Below are 23,242 nucleotides of genomic sequence, written 5' to 3' on the forward strand. Positions count from 1 at the left end.
CCCAGCAAAAATGTTCCTCTTCAACCAGGCCTTGGGCTGATTAATATTCTACAGCCTTTGGGATGTGTTTGGAGGGGTTTTGCTTTATTTTTGTTTTCACTATTTGTTTTGTGCTTTTAGCCTGTCTTTTTATCTTGTGAGCTGCCTTGAGATCTTTGGATGAAGGGCGGAATATAAATTTAACAAACAAACAAATAAATACAGTGCTTTGCAAGTCTTTGGGTCACCTTCATAAACAACCCCTTTTTATGCTGGGTCAGACTATTATGTCCGTCTAGCCCTGGACAGTCTCCATGAGGTCCTTCCCACCACCTGCAACCTGATTCTTTTAATTGGCAGTTCCAGGGATTGAATTGTGGACGCTCTGCTTGAAAATCCATGTGCAGGGATAGCTCAGTTGGTTAGAGCATTGCAGGGGGTTGGACTAGATGATCCTCAGGGTCCCTCCAACTCTAGAATTCTATGGATTTACCACTAAGGCAGAGGTTTTCAACCTTTTTGTGCCCATGGCTCCCTTGACCAACTACATTCTTTCTGTGCCACCCCTGTGGGGCTCAGGAGCCCAGTTAGGTCACCCCTTGCCTGCAGAGCCGGCAGCCCCTCACCCCTTTCCGAGCCCCCTCCCTTGTGGAGGGTTCCTTCAGCCTCCCCTCCTCTCTCCTTGGAAGTCCTCCAGGCAGCTGCCCCTGGTCTCTGAGCTGCCCCAAAGAGAAGTGCCCCTCACACTGCCCCACAGGGGCCTGGGACTTGTCCATCCATTCCCAACAGCAACAGACTTCCTTGCCTGCTTGCTTGCTTACTCTGAGGCCTCTTCAGCTGCTGACATCCAGCTTCCCCTGGCCAGCCCCAGAGACACCATTCGCCTGTGGAGCTTATAGCCAGGGCTGCTGCAACAAACAGCCTTGCAAGCCTTTGTGAGGCAGAGATGCAAGAGGGCATCAGAGGAGGGGAAAAGGAAGGAAAAACAGAGGCCAGTGTTGCCTGCGGCAACCCTGACCTTCATTCAGGGCACCCCAAGGTGCCACGACACACTGGTTGAAAACCACTGCTCTAAGGTGTGATTTCTCCCCAAAGGAACAAGTTTGGATTTTCATGGATTTGGGCGAAGTTCGGTACTGTTCCTAGCTGTTCCTCTCTTGCTTCACTTCACCTTTAATCTGACTATTATTAAATCCTCAGGATCACTTATCTTCCCATTGGAATAAAGCTTGGTGATTGTGTTATAGCGTCAATGAAAATGTGCTGTTGTCCTTGTGGGTTTTGTGCTTCTGCCAAGCGATTCAAGGCACTACTCACTTGGCCAGAAATTAAGCCTAGCCAGCAGTGCAAAACCCCAAAGGATTTAAATGCTTGCAATTAGAAGTGGGTTCTAAGGGAAGGTGCAAGCCTATCGCAGCAGACTCCTGTGTAAGCGGTGAGCCTGCAACTACTGCCTGCATTCATATGTGCTTGCCTCATGGCCTTAAAATCAAACATTGCAGCAAAGGCAAGCGCTGGGTTTGATAACAGCTTAGCGTGTCCTATAATTTACTGTGGAGTGTGATTGCTTGACAGTGATATAATTGCTAGGATGGGGTCTGCACCCGCAGAGATTCAAGGGACCCATATGTTTGCAGCCACTGTATTCAACAAGAAATAAAATTTAAAAAGCTGCTTACTCTGCATACGCTTGCATTTTTGGTCTGACTGAAAAGATTACCAGCAGGTACGCCAATGGTTATGTGATAGCTGGAAAGATCAGCAGCTCTTTTTGGCACAGATTTCTAGAGCTGTGCAGTGAAGAAACTGCCAGTTTCAGAAATGGCCCTTATTCATAGCTGTACTTTACTTTGCAAGGGAGGCAAAGACGTTGCTTATTCATAGTTTTGTGCAATTAGAATGAGAAGCGTGTAGGGAAGGACTTCTGAGTGTTTGGACCTGTGACTTCTTTTTGCATTTTCAGTTAGTTTTTTAAAGGGTTTTTTATGGACCAGGAGGAGGAGAGACTTCAGTTCCACTGTATAAAATATTCCAGGTGGTACCTCTGGGTTTTATTCTTCGGTGCCCCAGCGACTAGGGTTCCCCGCCATGTTCCCAACCTGCCTTAAACCATATTCTAGGTCAGGGGGTGCAGAAGACAGATAGATTGATTTATTTGCAGTAAATAGTAAGATTTTCTATCTCTGTTGTCAAGCACCCTAAAAGCTTTCCCCTCCCAAATTAGGCTGACCAGAAAGAGGGGTGGGAGGGAGCGAACCAGGCGTGGATTTGGGTGTGAAAAGGGTCTTGTGAGATTACTTCTTGTACTGATCACAAACTCCTTGGCTGGGGATTTCCTAAATTCTTAGCGGAGCCACTATTTTGCACCTGACTCTGATTGGTGGATGTCAGTGGAAAACAAGTAGAACCTGCAAACCTAGAGCTTGCCCACTCCTGCTCCAGGGCTTTGTGTCACTCTGACGAGGACTGCTCCACCCTGCTCCACTTTCACACTTACACACACCGGGCTTTGCCAGATTCAGCTCAAGGTGGGATACTGCGTGAAAGTCGAATTTTACAGGTGCCAGGAGAAGCTCTCCCTAAAGCCACGAAAGCCCTCACCAAATTTAACTTGACAAGTTTACTCATGGTGCCTGTATTTATCTACACAGTTACGTCTATACTAATTATACGCCAATTGGTTTTAAACTTGCTTGTCATGGTTTCCTCAAAGGACCCTGGGAATTGGGAGTGAATTGCCAGGGCCTCCTCTTCATGCCAAGTGCAGCATTTATGTTTTATGATGATAGTTTGAGTGTTTCGTCACCAGGACGCTGGCAGCTCTCCTTAGCCTCCCTTGCCCAAATCACAATTGCTAGGAGAGAGAGAGGTTAGATGGCCAATGTGTTGACTTCTACGCTGTTAATGCAGTTGATTAAGTGCCAGGTCCGTGGTGTAACTAGATGATGAAACTCGTCTCTGTACTTTTTGACTTGGGACACATAAGTTTGCGATAATGTTCAAGTTAGGTAAAGGGAAGTAGACATAATCTTTATGGCCATGCTAGCATTAACTGGGATCAAAACTCAAGAATTGCTGTATTAGATAAGACCAGTAGCACATTCAAACCAGCATTCTCTCCCCTGCCCCTTATTAGCAGCTGCTATTTGTTTTAATAGCCTAATATATCGCCACCTCCAGAGATTTAAAAGCTATTGAACAATAGTCTGTGATGCAACTGCATCCTAATACGGAATTGCAGGGATTTCAAAATAAAAGAAATTCAGCCGGGGAAATGAGTTTGGAAGCATTTCCCCCCCCCCCCAAGACAAACCACAGTTAAAAATTTTCTAAACCAAAATATGCTACAGATACTCTTTGCTTGTTTAAACCAATAAATCATAGTTGACCTCACAACATACTTTGTGAACTTGGCTTGTTTCAGCTGGCGATAGTTAAAATTAACCATGGTTTAGGGTTCAAATACAGCACCAAACTGTTGTTAATTGAAACTGGAAGCACACGTTTCCAATCTTCATGGGGTCATGTCAAAAGAGGGAAGGGGGAGCACACAAACTCAAGATTTGAGCATGTAACAAGCCATTGCGTCCAAATTTGGCTGATATGTGCAGAGTAGGAGAAAATAAATTCCATGTTTATTTGCTAAAATGCAGCCTAGAGTTTGGTATTTGTAGAGTTTGGTACATGGTAAATAAGAAATGCATGTAGGCTTGCCAAGTTGCAATGTTTTGTTTTTTGCCCATTTTAATGGACTTTCATGGTTTAAGAACTGTCTTTCACATTCTGTCATGGGTTCACAGTTTATGGAATTCTTGGTGCAAGTCACTTTAAATGTTCTCCCTCTGTTGAAAAAATGTATTGAATGATCTGCGCCAAGATTGAGATAGCTGAATTGTCCTTCAGCGGAACAGCAACAGGGCTTCAAAATGAGCCACATACTTTTAACAGAAGGAGTTGTCTTTGCCCAGCTTTTCTAAAACTTGTTCACCCTTAAGGTCATATTCAAGCAAAAAAAGGGTACACCAGCAGCCTAATCTTTCCAAGCCTAAATGTAGGAAGTAACCTTGTCATCGGCCTAATATTAGAGGTTATTCTAAGTAAAGGAGGGGGTGGAGAGGAATAGATTTGTTTCAGTTGCCATTGACTTCCTCCAGGCAGTCTAAATATTGTACAGTGGTACCTCGGTTTACGAACTTAATCCATTTCAGAAGTCCGTTCTTAAACCAAAACCGTTCTTCAACTGAGGCACACTTTCCCTAATGAGGCCTCCTGCTGCCGGTGCCCTTCCACCGTTCAGATTCCGTTCTTAGACCGAGGTAAAGTTCTCAAACCGGGACACTATTTCCGGTTTTGCAGAGTTTGTAAACCGAATCGTTCTTAAACCGGACTGTTCCTAAACCAAGGTACCACTGTACAGTGGTACCTCGGGTTACATACGCTTCAGGTTACAGACTCCGCTAACCCAGAAATACTACCTCGGGTTAAGAACTTTGCTTCATGATGAGAACAGAAATCGTGTAGCAGTGGTGCGGCAGCAGCAGGAGGCCCCATAAGCTAAAGTGGTGCTTCAGGTTAAGAATGGATCTCCGGAACGAATTAAGTACTTAACCACTGTACTGATACGTTTCAGCCACAGTTTGGGTTGTTTCCTCCTATATGGAAGAGCCCCCCCCCCCCCGATCAAGAAGCTGTAAGATAATAGAAACAGAAAGGCAACAGCCCTGTAGTCGTTGGACTTTATCCATTCATTGGAAGGAGAAACAACAGTTTGGGCTTTGTTGTACCTGCACTCCCTCTTTGAAGATATAGAGGCTTCCATTCTACCTTTCAGCAGATAAAATGTGCAGAGGTTTCAATGGGTGACCAAGGACAAGCTACACATTTGATGCTGTCTCAGGGTGGACCCTGTGCTTTTAACCGAAAGCAACCTTCAGAGGTTGAATGAAGGCTCTGGGAGAGGGAGGTGGAGTTTTGATTACCTGTACCTTTTCCAATTAAGGGCAAAAAAGCACTGGTGTCTTTGAGAGACTTTCCCTCCTGTATTTAAAGGGAAGAGCTGGCTCTTCTGGGTGTCCTCTTCCTATCAGATGTGATGCATGCATTTGATTGCGACTGATGTACAAAATGTGTGGCAGGCGGCAGGCCTCAAGTGGAAGCTCCTTGAACCATTGGGGAGCCCTGTTGCTTATCTCTTTCAAAATAGGAAGTTTCCATGTGACACACTGCATTATTCTGGATGTTTTCTCAAGTGGGTCGCAAAACCCTGGAGGGCAAGAGATAAATCCACAAATCATGCAAAAGCTAACCCTGAAGCGCAGAGCTGCAAAGATGCCTCATCTAACCTATCTGATAAACCTTTTGTAGTCTAGCCATCCAAGATGCTGTCTTGTGGGTGGCCGTTTCCTACTTCCAAGTAGGCCCACAAAGTTTCACTATCCTGCCCGCCCCCCACGACACACTTGCGTTCTTGATATGTGCCTAAAGATGGTAGAGGGTGAACCACCTTTTTTAACGTGTGCATGGTTCTTTCTTAGAATCATAGAATTGTAGAGCTGGAACATTCAGGGATCGAACCTGCAACCTTGGTGTTATCAGGGCCACACTCTAACCCACTGGGCTATCAAGGCTCCAGGCTCTTGCCACATGCAACCAAGTGAGGTGGCTATTAACAAGCACACCTTTATTCTTCCCGCATGCCTCCGTTTACTATGACTGCCTGGAAGCCGGCAACATATTCCCACCCTCCTTCTCGCAGTCTCTGTAGCCCATTTCTGACACTGCGCACAGTGCACTTTCACTCAGGCCCATCGCATCTCCCACAGGGTTTCCGTGGCCCAGGCCACCACTACTCTGTTCCCTTCTGGTGCTTTTTGTGCAGATAGAAGCTCAAATAGATTATGAGCTGGTTTTTAGAGCTTTTTAACAGCATTTATTAAACATGAATTAAAACGACACACTCCAGGATCCCAATTCCCATACGACAGCTTAAATTTTTAAAGCAGATTGCCACAAAATAGCTGCTTCTGCTGAAGAGCCGTGTTCGATTATTAACACAGAATGGCAAGAAAGGGGGAAATGAGGGTGTTCAGTACTTTGTGTCACATATGGTGTTGTGTTTACACAAAAACACACACACGGGGCTGCCGTTTTAGCTCATGCTGCCCTCCAACCCTGCTCAGTGCACACCCCACTCCCTCTCTCCTCTTTTCCCAACACCTTGCAAGGCTCCCTGTGTGCAAAGTGGGCTCCTCTGAACATGTGCAGAGTTCCTTTCCTCCCTCTCACTGTGTTTTTATTACACCATCCCGTGGCTGAACTCCTTAGTATACTCTGTGTGTGTGTGTGTGTGTGTGTGTGTGTGTGTGTGTGTGTACACATACACACATATCTATTATCTATATAATATCTATATCTATATATCTATATCTATATCTATATCTATATCTGCTCCTCCCTTCCAGACAAATGCATACTTGCGCTCATCCCTTTCTATCTCTCATAGAAAGAGACAACCAATTCTTCCATTCTGCCCCCCCCCCAAAAGTGGGTTTTCCCACTTCTGTGGGAGAACTGCAAGTGAAAAATTCTCGTTGCAAACAGGGGTAGATGTGGTTTTAATGAAGTAACTACATCATAAATAGCGTTCACCCAGCTGACGTGATTGAGGTAGCCCACATCTGAGAGAAGAAAGGGAGGCTTAGTAGTTAGGCGTTGGGCCTTTAGCTTTGCGTATAATTGTCAAGCTCCTCAGTTTGAAATAAAACCCCATCTTAATGTATCTAGGTTCTTAATTTGACGGAAAAGCTCCCCTTCACTGAAAGGGTCCACATTTTTTTCCTACAGGGCAAATGCTTCTAAAACATATCCCTGCCATCTCTTGGTGTATTGTGCGATATTCTCAACCCGTGATATTAAGACATTTTCCTCTTTGTTCTCAGGGGTGGACATTGATCCTATGACGCATGCCCGGAAGAAACAGCTCTTACTTCTGAAACACTCAGCTGGTTCTGCTGGCCAAGCTTTGTCACCGATTGACGGTGAGAGAATGGATAGGACTGAGGCGGAGGATTGCGAGCGAGGCAATGGCGCTGAGGGGCAAACCTGCCAGAGTCGATTTGCAGGCGTGAATAAAAGCAGGAATTTGCAGGAACTCAGAAAGACGTATCCATTGAGAAAACGCCTCAGCTCATCCGTGGATAAAAAAACATGCTCCGTGCTCCTCACTAGATTGGAGGATGTTGCCGGATCCCTGTCGGAGGAGACTCCGAGTGGGATGAAGAGAGGTCTCGCCCATTGTATGGATGACTTCAGACCCGCCTGCCTTCCGGATCGCGTTCAGGTCGTGAAGCAAGAGCCATCGGCAGGGAGATGCACAATATCGTGTCCTGGGACCGGGCGGCAGGGAAGCGATGCTTGTCTTGCAGAACCCAGGAAGCGCAGGCTAGCCTCGCTGAACGCAGAGGCAGTCAACAACCTGCTTTTCGAACGGGACGACGGCTTAATAACCGGCCGGCGTTTCCGGAAAGATCCCCCCAAAGTTGGCGGAGTTTGTTGCACTAAGAATATATGCTGCAGTACTCAGGGCGCTTGGCCCTCGGTGGAAAAGCAGAGCTCCAAGGCAGCAAAGGGAAAGAACCAAAACCGACCGAGTCCGAAGTGTGCTCCTCAGCCGCTGGATGGTGTCGTTGACGGGAAAGGGCGGGAGGATGGCGGGATTTCCTACCACCCTGCTCCAAAGAGATTGGCCAGTCTCAACGCCGCGGCGTTCCTGAAACTGACCCATGAGAAAGACCAGCCGCTGAAGCCCAGGAGTAAATCCACTGGTGAAAAAGAGAGCAAGCCTGAAAACCACGGTTCCAAATCCAAGCTCAAATGGGCCAAAGCCAGTGGGAAAAACTGCGTTAAATCCAAAAAGGAAACGTCCACTGTAAAAATAGAAGGTCATCATAGCTGGCAAGGAGTCACTGAGGGCGTATTTACAAAAGCAGCCCATCAGGATCCTCCTAGAATTTTGGGGGAAACAGAGTCTGTCAGTTACGAGCCGCTGCCTAACTCTTGCGAAGGCCCGGAGGGTTTCTATCACAGACTGCCTTTGCTCATGGGTGGGCAAGCCTCTATGAAACCTGAATATGGAAGACCCGGAGAGAAATCTCCGACTCCCAAGCAGGAATTTCATCAGCCTTCCTTCCCAGTACCTCAGTTCCACCCTTTGCCCGTGCCAGGAAACCATACGGATTGTGGCTGCCTCTACGAATCGTCGGACTTGACTCAATTAAATGGGTTTTATGTTTATTATGGCCAAAGCGGATACAATGATTACACTCACTGCTCTGTTTACCCGAAGGATGAGCTGTCCCAGGCGACGGGTTGCGAGGGGCTTTTGGTGTCTCCGGGTTCTTTACCGCCAGACCCCTCGTTTCAGCCATTTCACTGGTGTAGCTCTCCCTACTGTTGTGGGGAAGGACCGGCAATTAACAGTTACAGCCTTTGTGGAGTTATGCACGTTCCCGAGAGCAGAATCAGTACTGTGCATGCAGGGCGGAACTGCTACCCTTATAAGATGCCTTTTGCAGCAGGTAAGTCTGAAATGGGATTTCCCCACGCCTTAAAAAAAGAAAAACTTGGCTGCTCATGCTTAAGAGTACTTGAGGCTTTACAATGTGGGTTGCCGGCTTTTTACTGTAGCCTGTTGAGAATGAATTAGTTTTGCCTAGGTGATCAGATGCTGCGATACTGTGCTGGCCTTGACATTTACATTCCTTGAAGCGACTGTCTCATATTACTTCCTAGCATGACCTGTCTTGCAGCGATATGTTTTAATGGTTGCCCATAGCAGCCCAGTTTCTCCTACCAGATGGCTTGAACTCAATTCTCTTTTTGCAATTGGGGTACACATACCGTGTGCCGTATTTGCCGTGTGAGATGAAAGGCTTGCAAACTTACAGGTTGTCCAATGTGGGTATTCAGCTTCAGGTTTTCTTCCTCAGAAAAATTCATTTATGAAAAGAACCTGAGTAGAAATGTAAAATTTCCAGAAATTTTGAAACCATGGGGAAATTTGGAGGGTTTTGTTTTGTTTTTTGGAGGGGGGAATTCAGGGGGAAATAAGCAATGTTTGGGTTTTTAGCATCCTTTACACTTTGAAAGTCATTTGGGTACTTTAGGAACATAAAATATATCATGTTCAACTTTGCCATTACTTTATCATGTTTGGTATATTAGAAATGCCATTTATTCAGTCTATAATTACGTATTGAATTTCCTTAAAAAAAAAAAAGCTATGCTGCGCTATAAGGAACATGGCATCTCTCATTTTACCAGTTGGTGAGGAGTAGGCAACACCCCTCCCCCCAATAAAAACAGGGTAAACCATCAACATTAGAGTAAAGAAAGAAAATTACTATGGTTTATATTCAACTAAGTCCTACTCAAGAGCATACCCATTGAAATGAATGAGCCTAAGTCAGCCATGCTTCTTTCAGTCCCCCGCAACACTCATTTCCATTGAAAGAAATGTGAAGGGCGGATGGGGGAGAGGAACCAAGACTCAATGAATATTACATGAAATTTAATCAGTCTCATTTTCTGAGCTATTATTATCAGCTTCTGCTTTTTCATATTTGTCATCATATCCATCAAGCACTTCTAAAACTTGAAGTAATGCTTGGATAGAAACAAGTTTCTCTATCCTTTCACATGTCATAGCCCAACATTTTTCAATTTGGGTAGGGGGAATAAAAAAAAGAAGGCTTTCCAGGAAAATGAAAGCAAAACACTCCCCCACCCCAATTTTTTCCAGAGTTCTTATGTGCCTTCATATATTTAAAACCAAATAGTTTAAAGTGTGGGAAACTTCTACTGATAGTCTCACATTTCAGTGGTAACCTCATAGTTTGGTCTGTGCTTGTTTTATTTCCAAGTGAGCAGCTCAGTTCATAGAGGGGAGTATGGAAGGATATTAAGGAGGGTGCAGGGGGAAAAGCAGCTGCCCGACTTTTCTAGAGCTCCACATAAAGGTAAAGGGACCCCTGACCATTAGGTCCAGTCGTGGCCGACTCTGGGGTTGCAGCGCTCATCTCGCTCTAAAGGCTGAGGGAGCCGGCGCACAGCTTCTGGGTCATGTGGCCAACATGACTAAGCCACTTCTGGCGAACCAGAGCAGCGCACAGAAACACCATTTACCTTCCCACCAGAGCGGTACCTATTTATCTACTTGCACTTTGACGTGCTTTCGAACTGCTAGGTTGGCAGGAGCAGGGACCGAACAACGGGAGCTCACCCTGTTGCGGGGATTCGAACCGCTGACCTTCTGATTGGCAAGTCCTAGGCTCGGTGGTTTAACCCAGAGCGCCACCCACGTCCCCTAGAGCTCCACATATCTGGCTGCTAATACATGTTCGGGGCTGCTGATAACATGGAGAGATCCTGGCTGGTTGAATACTATCCTTTCCCATTAGATAGAGGAAGGGGCAGGCAGTTTGGTGGTCATGCTGAGTAGCATACCAAGCTGCTCCTCATCCAGAGGAGCACAAACCCTCCTCTAGTGCTCTGGTACTCGGAAGAAGCCAAGCAGTTTGTAAAGGGAAGAGAAGGAAACAAAGCAAAAGGCAGTTGTGAAGGTTGGTACACAAATGCCACCTGCCCACACACCCACTAGCAACCCTGTTCTCACTTCACAGTGAGTCTGAAACTGTGTCTTGCTGTGAATTGCGCTCGTCTGTCTCCTCTCTTTGCCAAGCTCAGGCAAAACAAATCACATTATGTGCAAACCAGTGGTTTGTTCTTGGCTTCTTCTCATGGTTTGTTTGGACAGAAACAAACCACAAAGTCAGGGCTGTGTTTGGTGTGCAGGGTAAGCTACAGTTGTTTCAGACCAAAACAACTTACAAATAAATTATTATACATTTATTTACACCACCCCCTTTCCCCTGACAGAGGTGCAAGGCGGCTTACAGATAAAAATAAGAACAGCTAAAGGCATGTGAGGAGGGAATAATTAAAAAACAATTAAACGTTGATAGAATTAAAACTAAGACTTACATTTGCCAGGTTTGCATAGTGTAGTATCCTATTTAATCCTAAAAAGAGGGACTACTTTTCCTGGCCTTGATTCTTCCTCTTCACTAGCAACCAAGCAAGTAGCTATTTACAAACCTCTGTTAAAATAGATTATGGCTTGGGTCTAAAGATTCCTGTCAACACGCCCTAGTGGTTGCCATTTAGCGGTTATTCTGTTTTATTCTCCAAGTGGTTTTCAGTGCAGCCTATCCCACTGCGGAGGGTCCCCAGACACTTTGGGGCTAAACTCAGAGGCCTCAGTACATATTGCAAAGTTCTCTTTACAGCCCTTAGTATTCTTATAGAGAATTGAGTTGAGTTAAACAAAAAAGATTCTTTATTCTGTACCACACACTTTCTCCAGTAGGTCACAACACTGAATTCTCCTCAGTGTCTTCCCCTTCCCTAAGCTAAAATTGCACTTGGTGGATTGTAGTTCCAACACCTTTTAAAGCTTGCCTACTAATTTCACACACTTTCAGATCTGCTGGTAGCAGCCGCCCTCCCTGGCCATGCTAGGAATTGACTGTGGGAAGCTTCCATCGCAGGACCTGTGCAGCTGTACCACTGAGTTATGACCATTTTACAGAGGGATAAGTGGTGACTTGCTAGTCCCTGGCCCCCAGGATCAGGCCATAGTGCAAGTACATAAACTATTGTGCCGCATGGAGATGACTGGTGACTGGCGATAGCTTTCCACAATTTTACCTTACAGAGAGAAGCAGCCTTTTGTAAGTTTGTAAGAAAACTTAAGTTCTGTTCTAAGTGATGAAGGTTACATTAAGGTTTTGTTTTAATCCAGTTTAACAAGGGAAAACTGTGCTTGTTACAGAAAAACAGCAAAAAAACCCTTGTTTTTTAAAAAACAGATAAGTTTTTAAAAAAACTGCTCTAAATAGGGTTTTGTTTAATTAAGCCATGTTTGCAGTAGAACCATTGAAATCAATGGACAAATTAGTAATTCCGTTGATTTTGGTGGGCCTGCACAGAGTATGACCCCAGTCATACACAACCCGTATGTTTTCGTTTCCTGTGTTCTTACTCGAATCCATGTCAAGAGAAGCCATAGCTCAGTAGGTAGAGCACATGTTTTGCATGCACAAAGCTGTTCAATCCACAGCATCTCCAGCGTCAAAGGATTTCTCTCTGCCTGGTACCCACAGAGAGCTAAGACCACTTGAAGTAGAGCAGTCTTCCACAAGCTTGGGTCACTAGAAGTTGTTGGAGCTACAACCCCACCATCCTTGACCATTGGGCATGCTAGCTGAGGTCGATGGGGGTTGTAGTCTGAATACCCTGTGATCCACAGTTGGGAAAGGCTGGAAGAGGCTGGTTCCATACAAGGCAGCTTCATAGGTCATTTGTTTCAGGTACAGCTTCTGGTGTCTGCATAGCCGGGCTTAATCAATGTGTTCTCTGGATCTTTCTCTTACAACATGTAAAATGTTGATCCCAACGATTTAAAAACGCTTCTCACTGTTGCTGTGCTAGGAAATTCTGTGTCTAGAATAAAAGCTGCCGGACTATAAAATTCTATATCTGTAATAACTGTTATTTACACAATTAGTCAATAAAGAGGTGTAATTTCCTCTCCCCGAGATGGCAGTTGCCTCTGTGGACATCTCTTTCTGGCTGTGCACAGCCATGCTGTGAAAACCGTTTTAAGATTCGCAGGAAAGGATAGCTAATCCAATTAAACTGCTGGAGGGTTTTAGGTAGATGGCTGAAATGTTTAAACTGGGACTATGGGATAAGATGGGCATTACGATTTCCTCCTGCTCCCGGAATATATTGCGGTTCAAAAAAGAAGCATAGGAGCAAAGAGTGTATTTGTGTAAATGTGTGTGCTACCATAGTGCCATTTTTGTTCTCACCTGGTGGGTTTATGTGCCTTCAAAATCTTACCTTGCACTAAATACTTATTGATTGCATAACACATTCAGGAAATTGGGGGAGTGCAGACTCTGTAAAAAGGGGGCAGTGCCCTAAGCCACATTGTGTTATAATCAAGAACTTGATTGTAGTTTAGTTGGCAGAACTGGGAAGGTGGTGTAAATATTTTGAGTCATTCATGGGAAGACCTTTAATCAGGTTTCGCCTTTCTTAGAAAGGGATGAAGTTGCTAAAGGAAGATGAGTGTCATTCATAAATTAGGAGGTTTGAGTGGTGGCTAAACATGAGAGGAGCCCTGCTGGGTCAGATCAAAGGCTTATCTGGTCCAGCATGCAATCAGATGCCTATGAGAAGCCTCCCACAAGCAGGTCACGGGCACAATAACACACTCCCACTCACATCCCCCTACAACTGGTGCTCAGAGACACACTGATCATCTAGAGCTCTCATTACTAGTAGCCATCAACAGCTCTATCCTCTGTTGGTAGTTGATGGTACTCAGGACTGTATGCAGTCAATTGGTCTATAGGTGCCAATTGGTCCAGTGGCCATTGAAGCCCTCCCCTCAACTGCCTGTCTTTCGTCTGGCTGGCACAAACAAGCCATGTATCGCCTGTTACTTCTAAGTTGGGTCAGAAGCAATTGCTTGAAAGTCACTTGTAGTTCTTTCATTTTCCCTCAGTCTGGCAAGGAGATTGTTGCAGGCATCAGAGTGACTGCCCTCCTCCAGATCCATTGAGTGTCATGGAGCTGGCAGTAATATCCAATAATCGGTGAAAGACCACTGGCAAAATGGGACTCCTTGCACCAGTCTCCCCAATCCTTGCAGCGAGACTTGCTAGCTGGTCAGTTCAGTGGCTAACTGCACAGATTTGTGCCATGTTGGAGAAGTGGCATGGATCTCTCATGGTATTTTTAATTGTGATATTTTTAGGCTATTCCTGCTTTAAAGGTGTGAGCTGGTATTTAGAACTAAGTAAGGTGGATTTACTTTCAGGGTCTTCCATAACTCAGGACATATCAGTGTGATGGTTTTGTGATAACAGCCACCTTTGAACAGCTGAGTCTTCAGTGACGTAATTAAACATGCTTTGTGCAGCGGAGAACTGCCATTTAGCCTTTTAATGAACTTTTGTGGGAATTTTTGTGCTGGATCAGATCACCTAACTGAGCTTTCTCCCTCTGCCGTTGGTAGCCAGAGAAGATCAGAAACAGGTCAAAACAGTTGTGTCAGTCCCTCGTTGCCACAGTGTCAGATACTTATAGATGCGAACACTCAAGATGGAAGTTGCACTTCTAGCCTCTTGGTATCTGTGTTCACCTAATCCTTTTGTTTTAAAAACCTTTTATCTTAGCACTTCAGCCAGCACAGTATTTTGTGCTGGTGTGTTGGATATTCTGTTTAATGCAATGTTCGAAGTACTTTGTCCTGACTTAAACCTATTGTCTGCCTACTTTATTGCGTGAGTCCAGTCTTGAGACAGTGACTCCTTTCTTCCCGTCTCTGTTCCCACCCATGAGATTCCAAACTTCTCCTGTTTCTTCTCCCTTCCTGTCCCAATCTAAAATGCTTGATTCGTTGCAGCAAATTGAGATTTCCTTCTAGCTGCTTGTATATTTTTACTTTTTTTGTTTTTTGCATTTATATCCCACCTTTTTCTTAAAGGTGGCCTACATTGTTTTCCCCCTCTCCATTTAATTCCCACAAGAACCCTGTGAGGTAGGCTAGGCTGAGAGGGAGTGACTAGCCCAAGGTCCCCCAATGAGCTTGATAATCTTTGGTTGCTTCCCTGAGTCATGCAGGCAGCTAGAATTCATCCCTTACCTCTTTGTGTACTGAGACATCATGCTAGAGAACTATATTTCAGGAAGACTGGTTCTAGGTGGGTGATTTATATCAGGCTTCCTCAAACTCGCCCCTCCAGATGTTTTTGGCCTACAACTCCCATGATCCCTAGCTAGCAGGACCAGTGTCAGGGATGATGGGAATGGTCTAAACCACAGAGCCTAGGGCTTGCCGATCAGAAGGTCGGTGGGTTGAATCCCTGTGACGGGGTGAGCTCCCGTTGCTCGGTCCCTGCTCTTGCCAACCTAGCAGTTTGAAAGCATGTCAAGTGCAAGTAGATAAATAGGTACCGCTTCGGCGGGAAGGTAAACAGTGTTTCCATGCGCTGCTCTGGTTCTCCAGAAGCGGCTTAGTCATGCTGGCCACATGACCTGGAAGCTGTATGCCGGCTCCCTCGGCCAGTAAAGCAAGATGACTGCCGCAACCCCAGAGTCGGTCAGGACTAGACCTAATGGTCAGGGGTCCCTTTACCTTTGCCTATTTGTGTATGAAGGGCTCATTCAATCACAAGTCAGCACCTGCAGCTTGAAGTGTAAAAGCCCAAATGCAGGTTTGTCCAACTCATTGAGAACTAGATTCGAGATACAAAAAGTGTGACAACTCCCCAGGAGAAGAGACCCTCTCCAGAAAGCTCTGTTCCAGTTTCTGACTTCAGGGATTCTGCACATCAAAAGGCGGGGCCACCACAACTCAGGGAGCTCTGGAAAGGTGGCTGTGCCTGTAATAATCAGGTCATTTAAAGATCTTGTCATATTTTATTAGCTGTCCTTGTTTTTACAGCTGTGGCACTTGCTTGTTAATACTCCCATCTCTGAGGAGGGAGGACTGCTTCCCAGCCTTGTTTTACAGCTTGCAGAGTGGGAGGCAGAGGGCAGCAGTTTCCCACAGCAAAAAGACTCAGCCGTGCTTTGCTTCTTTAGATCGAAATCAGCTGTGGCATTGATTCTTCTAATTTGCTGGGATTTCCAAGGCTGCATACGTAGGGGCCGCCACTCATTGCAGCATCCATTTCTGTGAACTTCCTCACTTATCGGAGGCCGACGGAAGTTGCTCCGCTGACTATTCTGAAAGGTTCAGGCCAGCCTGCTCACGCGGGCTTATCTTCATGTTCGGAGCTCCCTTCTTGCAGCGTTGGTCAGGTCATGAGCTGGGGAATCAGAGACTCATAGAATTGTAGAGTTGGAAGGGATCCCAAGGGCCATCTAGTCCAATCCCCTGCAATGCAATAATATTTTGCCCAACGTGAGGCTTGAACCCACGACCCTGAGATTAAGAACCTCATGCTCTACCAACTGAGCTAGGTAAGCACCTTTCCACCGATGTTTACTCTTGCCATTCAAAAACGTCACTGCACCGAGGCGTGTTTGGCTGTGACAGCTAGGATCCCCAGTCCCACAAAGGAAGCAGCCTTTTGCATTATTTTGGAACAGTTACGATACGATAATCTTTATTGTTGTTGTCCTATACAGAACAACGAAATTGAAAAAATCTACATCAGACATTCAAAAACCAACAAGCTTGCTATCCCAGCCTGGTTAACCCCCTAAAAACTCTGATACCCCATAATTAAATACAATATACATCCAATATGCATCTTACACTGCGTTTAAAACCAAAATCGCATTTGGATAAAAACTGTTTCTCAGGCAGCTAGTCCTAGTCTTTATAACCCTGTACCTTCTTCCAGAAGCTGAAAGAGATCATTTCTGGGGTGCATACTATCCTGCACTATCTCTACAGCTTTTTTATGACACCTGGAAGCATAGATTTGGCCCAAGGTGGGAAGAGCGCACCCAATTATTCTCTCCGCAGTCTTTACAACCCTGGACAGCACTGTTTTTTTCCTGACTTTGCAGCTTCCAAGCCAAACACAGAGACCATAAGTAAATACACTCTCAGTCATTCTCTGTTCTAACTTTTCCTAAGAAACTGAAGCCCCTTTTGCATGCATTCTGCCAGGAGGAACTGCGGGTGTTTTGGTATTGCTTTTATAGTTGACTTGGTAGGTAGACCAGAAATATGGCAGCAGCCCCCATGCCGCTGATGTGGCAGCTGCACGCCCAAGAGGTTTGGATTTTCTGCACGTGTGGCAAGCAGAAGAGGTCTTCTCATGTGAACTTCTATTGAATCATAGGGATCTTCCACATTTTCTTCTGGTTGCAGGAGATTCCTTGGGAGTGGCATGAGAGCTTTCCCCCCCTTTCATCTTCTGTTATTTTCATTCAAAATCTAATAATATGGTGCAGATAACCCCCTCTGGGACACCTGAAGCAGCAGTAACTATGTAGGGACTAGGGAGAAGAGCATCTGATAGCATGGGGAAGTACAGGAATCTTTTTCCTGGAAGACCCATTTTGCCTTCTATATCTCAGTCAAAACTGGTTTGCACATTTACTCCCCCTCCCCCACTGATAATTAGAGCATACATGCTAAAAACTTGCCATTGAAAGAGAAAGAAGGTGCAAGGAAAATGAGACTTTGGTTCTTGAGGTTGAAAACATGTTCTGACAAATTTGGCACCGGGCAGTCAAGTATTTTGAACACTGAAAATGCTGCGTAAATACTGTGGTGGAGGAGGTGAGCTGGGCAGAAGCAAAAAGTATTTTTTTATGGAGCCAGGATGTCATTCCTCCTGCTGTTATTCTGAGCGTGACACTTGGCTTCCGATGGTAATATTTGTGCTTAGTCATTGTTAAGGAGGGCTTTACAGTCGTGCTCTCAGGAACCATCCCAATAATTCCCTCTTCTTCCGACAAGCAGTGCCTCACGCTATATTTTGCTTTCCCTCCCTCCTCATCTCCTTGTAGACAGCTGCAAGTCCCTGGACCAGCTGAGCCTCACAATCCCTGTGGCAGGGCACCCTGTTTCACCTGCCCACCCACTCTCAGGATGTCCGGTACCAAGTGTGCCACCAGCTGCAGAACCTGTTCCTCACTTGCAGACACCCAACTCGGAGCCCCAGACTATGGCCCGTGAGTGCCCACAGAGCTCCAAGCCTCCCAGTGGCTCCAAATCAGGCCTCCGCAACACCGCCAGCTGTTTACATGTGTCTGACAGCAAAACCGTTGGTGGTCACTCTCATCCAAAGCAGCAACGGATCAACCGGAGAAGAGCCACCAATGGCTGGATACCCATTGGAGCAGCCTCCGAGAAGGCTGTCTATGTTGTGGTAAGCAGCCTGCCAAAACTGCAGGGGTTTTTTTCTCCAAGAATGAGGTTTGTTTATGATGGGGCTTGCTTGCTGGCACCTTGAATATACAGCTCTAGGCGCCAAGTAAAAATGTTCCTCTTTAACCAGGCCTTTGGCTGATTGGCATCCAGTGCCCTTTTAAAATGTGTTGCGTTGTTTTTGTTGTTATTATGTATTTTGTGTTTTTATATTGTTATATTGTGTTATATTGTGTTTTATATTGTTTTATGTTGTAACCACCTTGAGACCTGTGGGTATAGGGCAGTACAGTCATACCTTGGAAGTCAAACAGAATCCGTTCCGGAAGTCCGTTCAACTTCCAAAACATTTGGAAACCAAAACGTGGCTTCCGATTGGCTGCAGGGGGCTCCTGCAGCCAATTGGAAGCCGCGGAAGCCTCGTCAGATGTTCAGCTTCCAAAAATGGTTCATAAACCGGAACAGTCACTTCCAGGTTTGCGGCGTACAGGAGCCAAAATGTTCGAGAACTAAGCTGTTCGAAAACCAAGGTATGACTGTATACAATTTTAATTGATGATGATGATGATTGACTTTATGTGCCCTGCCCCACCCTGCTCCTGCTTCTGTGTTGGAAAAAGGTACAGATGGAGCCTTGTTAGGCTCCAACATCTTTCATCATAGAGCATCCTTGTATTAAGTGGGACTGCCCTGTGCTGTGTTTTACTGCAAAGAAGTTTAAACAGATTCTTCTCCCAGGGATGTTAAGCCTGCGGGCAGAGGGCTGAAGTACCCCACTTTTTGCAGAGCTGCTTTCCTTAAAACCGGTGTGAACAAACTGAAGTTGCTTGAAGATTTCTTTTCCCTTTCTTTTCTGGGTTTCATAATCATTGCCTTTCATCTGAGCAGCATGTTTTGCTTCTGAAATTAACCTGCTGGGAGGAGAGAGATGCATCCTGCTGTTTTGTATGCTGCAGCTTCTCCATGGGTTCCTCTGGCAGCGCAGACACACCCTTTCTGGCAGAAAGATTTCTGCTTGGTGTAGGTGGATTCAAGGAAGCTGGCGTCTGTTTCTCAGCATTGTTTCCCTGCCTCACTTCTTTCCTCGGCACTCTCTCTTGTCAATATTTGTAGAACGAACCAGAGCCAGCTGTTCGCAAGAGCTACCAGGCCGTGGAGAGAGATGGAGAAATCATCCGGGTCCGAGACACAGTCCTCCTGAAATCTGGACCACGAAAGAAATCGATGCCTTATGTGGCAAAGATATCGGCCCTGTGGGAAGACCCCAAAACAGGTATTGGATGGGTAAATGACTGCCATCTCCTTTGTAGGCAGTCAGGGAGAAATGGAATGGAAGGTAGCAAGTGATGGATGGCTTGTAAATGCACGCATGCACACACCCACACCCACCCAGCTAATACTGAATTTCTTTATCAAAGAACTAAAGAGTTAGAAGAGAATTGGAGGGTCATCCTGTCCACCTTGCCTCCACACCCCTGCCAAAGCCTCTGTATTTTATTAATGATTCCATCCAAATTAGAAGGAAGCAGAAGGCCCATTATGTCAAAGTTCCCCACGGGGCAACAAGTAGGCTTAGCAGAACACGTTAAGTGAATTGTGAGCCCACCATCCCAACAGAGCCGAACCACAGCAGCCACAATAATATCAAAGCAGTGCTCAGCCCAGTAGAACAGGAGATCTCAAAATAAAGCAGCGTCACAAGGACAGCAGCCCAGTTAAAATCCTAAAAAATGTGAAAAGTTGGCGGTCAACAAATGAGTTTTCCATGTCCCCTTAAGGGCCTGTAACGATGTAGCCAGCTGAATCCCAATTGGAACAGTTTCACAAACGTGGGGTCACTGCCGAAAAAGCTTTTTCCCTTCTGTCCGCCGGCCTGATGGCTCACACACTGCAAGCCTCTGAAACGGCTCTCAACACACAGGCAGGCTGATGGGACTGAAGGCAGTCCTTCAATAACCTGTTCAGGGCTTTAAAGGCCAACAAGAGACATTTAAATTTGGCTTAGAAATATAGTAGCACTGGCAGTGTAACTGGAGCAATAGAGGTGGTGCCAGTTCCTGGGCACCTGTGTTTTGAAACAGTTGGAAGTTTCTGAACTGTCTTTAAAGACAGACCACAAAGGCACTGTACGGCAGTGATGCTCCGGAAACCTTACATCAGGTGTGGGGAACCTTTGGCTCTCCGGATCATTCCGAACTATAACTCTCCTCAACCCTTTGTACTGAATGGGAGGCCACCTCAGAGGCTTCTGCAATTATCACGGAAAGAGCCTCTTATTTAGTGCTCGGGGAGTTCTTCAGCCTCCGTGGCCAGGTCTTCTGCAACTCCCATGTTCAAGGTGCAGGAGAGCAATCAGTTGGTCATCCCTGAAGAAGAAGAAGAGGAGTTTGGATTTGATATCCCGCCTTTCACTCCCTTTAAGGAGTCTCAAAGCGGCTAACATTCTCCTTTCCCTTCCTCCCCCACAACAAATACTCTGTGAGGTGAGTGGGGCTGAGAGACTTCAAGGAAGTGTGACTGGCCCAAGGTCACCCAGCAGCTGCATGTGGAGGAGCGGAGACACGAACCCGGTTCCCCAGATTACGAGACTACCGCTCTTAACCACTACACCGCACTGGCTCTCACCCTATGTGGGACACAAGTGCATCCGTCTCATTTCAGAGAATTGCATCTGGCTGGTGGCCCTCTCTGTTGCAGAGAGAGGAGGGAAAACCAATTTAATTATTTTGTACTAGGGGCTGCTGCCCCATTGCCAGTCTTCCCTTTGCACCCTAACACACACACAGCCCACACAAAAAAAAACTCTTCCCCCATCCCTTCATAGCTTGCCCCCCAACCCCCATTCCTGCAGGCTTCCTTCTCTTGGCCAGGTCAGCCAAGAGTGTGTGAAGTGAAGTGAAAAACTTTATTCCCTTCATTTCCCTCCCCTTGCGAGCAACAATAACAACAACAAGGGGAAGTACAGGAATGCCTTTTCTCTTACTGCTCTTAAAAACTGCAAATTCTGGCTCTTGCCTCAAGCCACGTACTTGGGGAATGTGCGCCCTCCAAACAGTTGCACTGTCTCTCTACTGAGCGTAACATCTGAGCAACACCTGCTGCCACGTGATTCTTTTAACAGCCAGAATCTCAGAAGCCACTAATTAGACTAATGTTCTTTATAGTTCGCATTCTGGGAAATAGCGTCAAACTCTGGTTTCTGCCTGCTTTGTAATCCGTCTTCTAGCAGCTAGGATCGTGCCGTGCTGCAGGTGGGAACAAAAAGCAAAAGTACTGTGGGGGAGCAAGGTGGTTTCTCCCTTTCCGGGCCAGGGGGTGGTTGGGTTTTGAGGTGAAGTTTCTTAATTTGCTGAAGATGACTCAAGACTTAAAAGTTAAATGGCATTAACTTTAGTGGGAGAACTTACATATACATGGGAAGCAGTTGGGGGATGAGCAAATAAAGATTACTTTGTGGGAGGGTGGTGGGCTTTTACCACCTTTGTTAATGATAAAACTAAGGATTTATCTCTTCCTCCACAACATATGAGGGTTTGGACATCTTAAAGTAAAGTGCTATTTTGGTAGATTTGCTATATTTTGGCACGTGTTATGCTTCGCATTTCTTTGCCACACTTGCCTGTTGAGGAGTAACAGGACATTCTTACGACACTTTGAACCAAAGAGTTTGTTGGTTGGAGGAGGAAAGGAATTAGTTTTGTTTCAGTTAGTTATTTGAGGGTAGTATAAGAGTGTGGTGCAATTGTATCTGCATCCACTGCTTATGTATTTATTTATTCTTGAAAACTTAACAAAACATGTTTCAAAAAATAAAAAGTTACATTCCAAACGCCAATAGCAAAAAGGGTACGAGGAGCATCCAAACCTTTTGGCTTCCTAAAGAAGAATGCTGTGCAATTGTCCCCAAGTGCCTCCAGCTGAGGCTTTGTGTGGCTAAGAAAGCGATTTGGAATTCTAGAGCTCTCTAATCCAGTTTTAGTTCAGCCCCTGGTTCACAGATGATGTTGAACTATAGCTCTTATCTTGCCCTCCCAGCTTAGCTCAATGGTCAGGGATCATGGGAGCTGTAGTCCAATACATATGGGAAGTCAAGGTTGAAGAGCATTGCTCAAATAAAGCTTCAAACCACAATCGTGTTGCCTTGCTTTGAAACGGCAGAACCACCATCCTGTTTGTAGAAGCTGATTCTTGTCTCTCGTGAGGCAATCTGAGCAGCCTGAAAGAAGTCTAAACAGGCTGACCCAAAGCTGCAGTGTAAAGATTGAACTGACTAGAACAAGTCATTCAATCCGGAGCAAATAATTAACTGCTTCCATGACTGTTAATTTTGTGGGTGAAGACACGCACAACTTTTTAAAAGTGGGGAGTGTCACATAACTTACTTAAATATTTCTTAACGAGCCTTCCTGAGACGATTCCAGAGTGGTGCAGAAATGTATGAGTATGCACAACTCTTATTTCTGCCATGAAGTCAGGCTCACCTTATAGCCGAGGGAATGCTGGGAGCTCTCTTTCTTTTGCTATGTCTGTGCTCCTGCTGATGCGCGAGATTTCTTTGAAAACCTACCTTGTCTGCTTCCAGGGGAGCTGATGATGAGCCTCCTGTGGTACTACAGACCAGAGCACACTCAGGGAGGCCGCAATCCTAGCATGCATCAGGTGAGTTGAGTGTGTCCTTGTGGTGGTTTGTATGATCAGGTGGGGATCATTGTGCCATCCTTTTCTTGCAGGGAGAAGGGAGAGTGATTAACAGGTGCTGCCTGTTTCAAAACATTTGGAATCTTCTATTCCTGGTTAGCCAGGCCATCTCTTTCTGTCACTGTAACCAGTGTGGTTTGATAAGTAAATACCTGCTGCATCTCATAAATTGGCAAGTAATCTGAGTTCCGGTGTAAAATCAGCCCTCTACTGCCTCATTCAGAACATTCATGATTTTACAGTCAACTTGTAGTTGCTTTGGAAGTGTGCTGTTACCTCTGTGAAAGTCTTTCCCCTTTTTGAATGCATGCAAGTTAAATGTGCATAAGTTGTGAGTTACCTGTACGGTTGTACCTTGGTTGCCAAATGCCTTGGAACTCATTCATATGTTTCAGCTCCCGAACAATCGAAAACCGGAATTGAGTATTCCGGTTTTTGAACAATTTTTGGAAGCCAAATATCCGGCGCAGCTTCTGATTGGCTGCAGGACGCTCCTGCAGCCAATCAGAAGCCGCACCCTGGTTTTTGAACAGTTCGGGAGTCAAACGGGCTCCCAGAATGCATTCTGTTTGGAAACCTAGGTACGGCTGTATTTAAAGA

The 23,242-nt window shown here is 45.7% G+C and overlaps 1 protein-coding gene across 1 annotated transcript in view; it reads left to right on the forward strand.

Moving 5' to 3' along the window:
* Positions 1 to 23,242, forward strand: part of BAHD1 (bromo adjacent homology domain containing 1) — a 63,630-nt gene that overhangs the window by 32,005 nt on the left and 8,383 nt on the right. Inside the window, exons 2-5 of the mRNA XM_053382466.1 lie at positions 6,918 to 8,555; positions 17,584 to 17,945; positions 19,058 to 19,217; positions 22,527 to 22,603. Of these exons, the coding sequence (XP_053238441.1) occupies positions 6,935 to 8,555; positions 17,584 to 17,945; positions 19,058 to 19,217; positions 22,527 to 22,603 (2,220 nt within the window). The 5' untranslated portion in view covers positions 6,918 to 6,934. The remainder of the gene's footprint in view (positions 1 to 6,917; positions 8,556 to 17,583; positions 17,946 to 19,057; positions 19,218 to 22,526; positions 22,604 to 23,242) is intronic.

Source organism: Podarcis raffonei, chromosome 1 (genome assembly GCF_027172205.1).
Source record: "Podarcis raffonei isolate rPodRaf1 chromosome 1, rPodRaf1.pri, whole genome shotgun sequence".
In the NCBI taxonomy this organism is placed as follows: Eukaryota; Metazoa; Chordata; class Lepidosauria; order Squamata; family Lacertidae; genus Podarcis; species Podarcis raffonei.